The sequence below is a fragment of the Nerophis lumbriciformis genome, linkage group LG23 (genome assembly GCF_033978685.3).
Source record: "Nerophis lumbriciformis linkage group LG23, RoL_Nlum_v2.1, whole genome shotgun sequence".
In the NCBI taxonomy this organism is placed as follows: Eukaryota; Metazoa; Chordata; class Actinopteri; order Syngnathiformes; family Syngnathidae; genus Nerophis; species Nerophis lumbriciformis.
In genome coordinates, this window is record NC_084570.2 from 11,534,689 (window position 1) to 11,542,500 (window position 7,812).

A 7,812-nucleotide genomic window follows, 5' to 3' on the forward strand; every position below is an offset into this window, starting at 1 on the left:
ATTTAAATGGCAGGAAAAAAAAACGTCCAACTTTACAAAATCCCAATGCCCAGCTTGTGCTTGGGACCTGGTGTGAGTGACGGGTGTCACAGTTTGAGGAAAAGCCAGTGCTGTGTCGTCATCTTGTGGCTCAGACCAAGCAGTAGCTTCTCCACCTGACACGAGCGAGTGGGGGCTATGACGTCCTCAAAAATGAGAGAGAGAGTGGAAACTTGAGCAAAGCAGTCACCGGATGTCTGCCAACACCTCTGCCTGATAGAATAAGAATACATGCTATGTAGCAGCAGGAGGAAACTAGTGTACTGCACATAATGTCACTTAATCAGTTTAAGATGAGTGTCTGGGTGTTTGTCATCTTCCTAGTATCTGAGATCCCTCCAACTACCCCGACAGAGAGTAACTGCCCCTGCAAATGTAAGTACTGGATTTTATTGTACCAAATAAGAATGCTGGAAATAAATAATTTCGACTTTTTACGCGTCATCAAAACATCTTTCACTATTCAACTGAAGCTTCTGGCGTTAATTGTCCAACTCTTTGCTGTGACAAGTAATCCCATCATATGGATGCTTGTCACACACTATGCGATTATGGTATTAATTATTTCAAACATGCATACAGTTACAATATGGCACATCACATATTTACAGTTTCTCATTACATGTCTGAAAAGGAGTAAGAAGAAGCAGAGCTTATTAATTAATCCTACGCCATTTCTGTTTCATAGGAATGTCTTATACATTTCTTTGTTAACATCCTGGGCTCTATCTGTAACACAATTAAGGTTTCCATGAATATAAGTTGTGATTCACATAATATGATGAATAAAGTCTCATTTTTCAATAAGGTTCAAAATGTATTCTTCCTTGTTCTTTGTAAACACTCTGAGTTTGAACAGTTTCTTAAACAGGATCATATAAATACTTTGTTTGACTTTTTTTTTTTTTTTTTTTTTGCTTAATCCATTCCTTAATTTATATTCACATATTGATATACAAACCCCGTTTCCATATGAGTTGGGAAATTGTGTTAGATGTAAATATAAACGGAATACAATGATTTGCAAATCATTTTCAACCCATATTCAGTTGAATATGCTACAAAGACAACATATTTGATGTTCAAACTGAAAAAACAATTTTTTTTGCAAATAATCATTAACTTTAGAATTTGATGCCAGCAACACGTGACAAGAAGTTGGGAAAGGTGGCAATAAATACTGATAAAGTTGAGGAATGCTCATCAAACACTTATTTGGAACATCCCACAGGTGAACAGGCAAATTGGGAACAGGTGGGTGCCATGATTAGGTATAAAAGTAGATTCCATGAAATGCTCAGTCATTCACAAACAAGGATGGGGCGAGGGTCACCACTTTGTCAACAAATGCGTGAGCAAATTGTTGAACAGGTTAAGAAAAACCTTTCTCAACCAGCTATTGCAAGGAATTTAGGGATTTCACCATCTACGGTCCGTAATATCATCAAAGGGTTCAGAGAATCTGGAGAAATTACTGCACGTAAGCAGCTAAGCCCGTGACCTTCGATCCCTCAGGCTGTACTGCATCAACAAGCGACATCAGTGTGTAAAGGATATCACCACATGGGCTCAGGAACACTTCAGAAACCCACTGTCAGTAACTACAGTTGGTCGCTACATCTGTAAGTGCAAGTTAAAACTCTCCTATGCAAGGCGAAAACCGTTGATCAACAACACCCAGAAACGCCGTCGGCTTCGCTGGGCCTTAGCTCATCTAAGATGGACTGATACAAAGTAGAAAAGTGTTCTGTGGTCTGATGAGTCCACATTTCAAATTGTTTTTGGAAACTGTGGACGTTGTGTCCTCTGGACCAAAGAGGTAAAGAACCATCCGGATTGTTATAGGCGCAAAGTGTAAAAGCCAGCATCTGTGATGGTATGGGGGTGTATTAGTACCCAAGACATGGGTAACTTACACATCTGTGAAGGCGCCATTAATGCTGACAGGTACATGCAGGTTTTGGAGCAACATATGTTGCCATTCAAGCAACGTTACCATGGACGCCCCTGCTTATTTCAGCAAGACAATGCCAAGCCACGTGTTACATCAACGTGGCTTCATAGTAAAAGAGTGCGGGTACTAGACTGGCCTGCCTGTAGTCCAGACCTGTCTCCCATTGAAAATGTGTGGCGCATTATGAAGCCTAAAATACCACAACGGAGACCCCTGGACTGTTGAACAACTTAAGCTGTACATCAAGCAAGAATGGGAAAGAATGCCACCTGAGAAGCTTAAAAAATGTGTCTCCTCAGTTCCCAAACGTTTACTGATTGTTGTTAAAAGGAAAGGCCATGTAACACAGTGGTGAACATGCCCTTTCCCAACTACTTTGGCACGTGTTGCAGCCATGAAATTCTAAGTTAATTATTATTTGCAAAAAAAAAATAAAGTTTATGAGTTTGAACATCAAATATCTTGTTTTTTTTAGTGCATTCAATTGAATATGGGTTGAAAAGGATTTGCAAATCATTGTATTCCGTTTGTATTTACATCTAACACAATTTCCCAACTCATATGGAAACGGGGTTTGTACTGAAGGTTTTAAGTATTGTTCGTGCCTACACTTTGTTTAAGTTGGATTTTTCTCAAATATGATATTACTCCATTTTTGTTAATTATTGTTGTACATTTTGGGGTAGCAGGTTATAGTTTGCTTTGTGCATAATTTTAGTTGTTTGCAAATGTTTAAAATCATTGAATTTCAACATTTTTGATTCAATAAATAAAAGGTTGGAATGTCCGGCATTATGTATTATTGTAACTGACCTCGTTTGTAACACAGTGAATGAAGTGTACTTTAATAAGGGGTGTCAAAAAATATATTTATTCTCAAAAAAAAAAAGTGATTCTTTTTTTTTAATTTGTCTTGTCCAGCTACTCAAGCAAATCTGTACAAATTTACTTTACAAAAAAGAAGTGTGGGAAACTTCTCTTGTTGCCTTATTTGTATTTGACTTTATTCAATGTATTTGTATTATTATTTGGTGCAGCAGGAGGGGATAGAAAGAGAAAAAAAGGAAGACAGAGGGGGATAAGACAGAGGGACAACAACAGCAAACACAATAATAACAATAAAAACAACAGAACAACATCAGCAAATATGTACAAATATGATGGTAAAAGTAATAGCAAAGAAGCAGTTGGTGAAATAAATATTAATAACACAGAAATGACAATGAGCATTATTACACTACAAATGGAGCAATACAAATATCAATAGAAATAGCACTATTGAAAATGAATAATAGCAATTACCTATATTATCAACAATACAATTGTTTCAAATGCAACAATACATATAAGTAATGATAACTTGAAATAAGAAAGAAATGGAGGTGAAGAAAGAGAAGCCAACTATATTAACCTTGTAGATTGTTATAGTAAGAATAGGTTAAGCTTTGTCAGTGTGCCATGTGTAACCCAGTTTCCCATGGAGGGCAACAAAGTTAATATATGTTTGATGAAACCTGACTATGCATGAGTGTATGTACTGTATGCATATGTACTTGTATATGTACAGTATGTGTATATGTATGTTTATATGTATGTAAAACCACGATTCTTAATTGATTAAAACAAATGAAAAATAGATTTTTTTCTATTTAAAAAAACAACCCAACAACACCAAAATAAGTGTCAATCTGTTACGTCCAGCCACTCAGGCAAATCATGTTGATGTAGATGATCATATCTGCTATACAGATTTACTTTAGAAAAGAGAAGTGTGGAATACTTCTCTTGTTGCCTTATTTGTGTATGACTTTATTTTGGGTACAATTTGATTAAACAAAACCAGTTTTCTTTTAAGTAATGTATAGAAATGTATCACAGCTGTGTATCTATTTTAGGGAGGAATGTAGTTAATCATAGAACTGGCACCCGATGTTATTAAAAAGTACCGGTACTGATTTTGAATCGAGATTCAATTCTGAATTGAATCGTTACCCCCAAAAATTTAATCCTCTCGAATTGTGTGGTGCCCAAAGATTGACAGCCCTAACGTTTACAATTATTTTCCCATATTTCCCACACAACCTAAATATGGCAACACGAGCGAGCAGTAAAGATATGCAATGATTTTTGGTCCAGAACGTATTTGGCTTTATTAATTATTTTTTATTGAAGTATTTCTTGCCACATTATGTTTTTTGTCATCACAATAACTTTTTTTTTTATTTCTTATACCAGACTAATCACACTTTTGAATCATCATTAATTATGAATAATCACTGTAAATTATTTGCTTGCCTAATTTGAATTAATTTAAAAAAAAATTAAAATGTTGACTCAAGTGCAATTTTATATTCACATACAATACTTAAATAAACATACAGGTAATTTGTTTACTAAAAACTTGGAAACAGTTTTATCTAAAGAACCATCTGGGTGTATTTTGAAACAAAATTTGGCACAGTCTCCTCGCTCATTTTTAATTTTCAATCATTCATTTTCTCGAAAATTCCTGCGGAAATTTTGATTAGCCTGAAATCTGTGCTTTGAACCTCTGGCATGTGGTTGGTTAAAGCATAAAACGTTAGCATGTTATAATGGGAACAGTTAGCGTACTAGTTGCAAGATGGATCCACAAACTGTCGGTTTAAATGAATAACATTTTCTAAAATGCTAGCATAAAACTTTAGCATGCTAACATTAGCAGAATGACATAGGAAACGTTAGCATTCTGTATAGATGGCACCAAATATCAAAAGATGATTTTTAGGTTTAAACGAATACAATTAGTAAAAATGCGAGCATAAACATTAGCATGCTAAAATGGGAAAAGTTAACGTACTTTTAAGATGGTACCAAGTATCAAAAGCCATAAGTTATAGATTTGAATGAATAAAATATGCAAAAATGCTGGCATAAACGTTAGCATGCTAACATAAACAAAGTTAGCATCCCTCTGAAAAGGCGGCAAGTATCAAAATCCACAATTTTTAAGGTTAAACATACAAAGCTAGCAAAAATTCTGAAATTTTTCACTGACCATATAACCTTTCAGGTAACCATCTCCTGTTAACGTAAAGGAGCGCGTGCAGTCAAAACAAATTGGGTGAATTATCAATAAGAATCATCAATTATAAATTGAATATTTTCATAGCTAGAAGTTTAAAATAAATACATATTTACAACTTTCTAAATATGGTTTTGACATTATGAGAGCCCTCTAGACATGGAAAAAACACCCACATAGTCACCTTTGCACTCCTATACACCAATATGGTAATGCTGACCGAGGCTGAGCCAATCAGTGGCCACGATAATGAACAGCGTGCTCTGATTGGTTTGGATGGTATATCTTTTTTTTATATTAAAGATTAATCTAGACAAAAAATGCTAAAAAAAAAAAAAAAAAGAAAATCTGCCCTGGAGTAAAGCGACAAATGAAGCTAAATGCGGCAATGAAAAAAATTACTTCATAACTTTATTGTCAGTTAAAAGTTATATCTTTTCTTCAGATTGCTGTGTTGCAAAATTGTTTTTAGATTAAAATTAACTAATAACAATAATAATAATAATAACAATTAATTAAAAAGTCCTCTCCCACCTGGGGCGTCAAACGATCTGAGGTCATGAATCCCTTTTCTCGCCAGATGAGCTAAAAGCGGTCACTGTGTCCGTCCCGTGTCCAAAAATGACCGGCGAGGACGTGACCTTCCGGCTTCTAAAGGACGAGCGAGAGATTTGCAAACGTAAGTGCAGCTACGCCAAAGACATCCTGGAGTGTGAGCCAAATCCCAAATGCAGCTTGGCGCTGCGGGAGTCCAATGAATCAGTCAGCTTCATCCTCACTGGAGACCCAGCCAGGACCAGTGGACTGTACAGGTGTGAGGGTATGGTCACATTCCCGCCTCCCTTCAAGATGGAGACGAGTGCAATGAGAATATTGGTGCATGTGGAGGGTAAGCATCAGAAAGACACATTAAATACAGTATATTATATATATATATATATATATATATATATACAGTTTTCCGCATGTTCTGCTAGGTCGTCAGTGCCAGGACAGCCACGCTAAAACACATCTGAGCAATGAGCTCCTCTGGATTTTGATCGCTGTGCTTGGGATTCTCTGCATCTACAGCGTCACCATCACCACCATTGCTGGGGTCAAGTGGGTAAGAATAAGAATAGAATATGTTAATTTTTTTTTTTCTGAAACCTTCGAAACGGATTACGGTGGAACCTCGATTTACGAACCCCTGTATTTGCCAACTTACGAAACGTGCCTCTGTGTGCGGACGTTTAATTTATTTTTGTGTGCCGCCATTTCGGGGACGTCACTTCCTGTGCAGTACAGTACTGACAGGGCGCGGACAGTTGGGAGAGGCAGAGCCACCTACGTCACATCCTGTTTACTCAGTCCACTTCCCAGCGTGGGTTTCTTTTCTCGCCATTCACCTAATTTTGTCTATTTGCTTACACAACATGGGTCCAAACCCCCCCCCCCATACACATGCCCCTTTCCTCTCGCTGCCTGCCCTCCCGTCTCCGCCTTGTGTCTCTGCCGTCGTCATCTACGGTTCGCTGACAGCAAGTTAAAAGGAGTTTCCGTTTTTAAAATTATTGTTGCAACATGGCTGTTAACGTTTTCAAAAGCAACAAATGGACTTTTGGGTGTGTGCGGGTGTTGACAGTTGAGCTTTCCGTTGTTGTTGTGTTATTTTGATAATGATATTGTTGATTGATTGTATACCCCCTTGTTATTCATCCATTAATTTTCTACCACATTTCCCTCTCGATATATATATATATATATATATATATATATATATATATATATATATATATATATATATATATATATATATATATATATAAATAATAAATAAATAAATGGGTTATACTTGTATAGCGCTTTTCTTTGACTAGGATGGTAGAAGGTGGGGATTGAACCCCAGTAACCAGCAACCCTCCGATTGCTGGCACAGCCTCTCTACCAACTTTGCCACGCCGCCGTATGTGTGTATATATATATATATATATATATATATATATATACACACACACAGTATATATATATACATATATATATATACAGTGTTGGGTTAGTTACTGAAAAACAGTAACTAGTTACAGTTACTAGTTACTTTATTTCAAAAGTAACTCAGTTACTAACTCAGTTACTTACACCAAAAAGTAATGCGTTACTGTGAAAAGTAACTATTTAGTTACTTCTTCTACTTTTTTTTTTTTAAAGCTCCCATTAATGCCCTTTTAGCCTTCATTTTAGTACTGTTATTGCACTGGAGAATAATCAGAGGTGGGTAGAGTAGCCAGAAATTGTACTCAAGTAAGAGTACTGTTACTTTAGAGATTTATTACTCAAGTAAAAGTAAGGAGTAGTCACCCAAATATTTACTTGAGTAAAAGTAAAAAGTATGTTGTGGAAAAACTACTCAAGTACTGAGTAACTGATGAGTAACATACACACTCATATCACATATATATATATATATATATATATATATATATATATATATATATATATATATATATATATATATATATATATATATATATATATATATATATATATATATATATATATATATATATTGATATATACAGTATATAATTTATAAGTATTTATTTTGCTGTTTTTGTTTACATGTTAAAGGTGTTTTATGGAGGAAGAAAAGTTCCTCCTTTCTGTCCAATACCACATGAAAGTGGTGGGTTTTTGGCATCCTATTTGTCCAGCTTCCATATTCGTTTTTATACACTTTACAAGAAATATATTGGCGTCAAACTCCGTAGCTTGCTAG

The 7,812-nt window shown here is 35.5% G+C and overlaps 1 protein-coding gene across 1 annotated transcript in view; it reads left to right on the forward strand.

The window, feature by feature from the left end:
• The first annotated feature begins 242 nt into the window (after positions 1-242).
• The window catches only part of LOC133622404 (uncharacterized), a 17,158-nt gene continuing 9,588 nt past the window's right edge, over positions 243-7,812 (forward strand). The window contains exons 1-3 of the mRNA XM_061985125.1: positions 243-414; positions 5,638-5,946; positions 6,035-6,162. Coding sequence (XP_061841109.1) covers positions 312-414; positions 5,638-5,946; positions 6,035-6,162 — 540 coding nt within the window. The 5' untranslated portion in view covers positions 243-311. The remainder of the gene's footprint in view (positions 415-5,637; positions 5,947-6,034; positions 6,163-7,812) is intronic.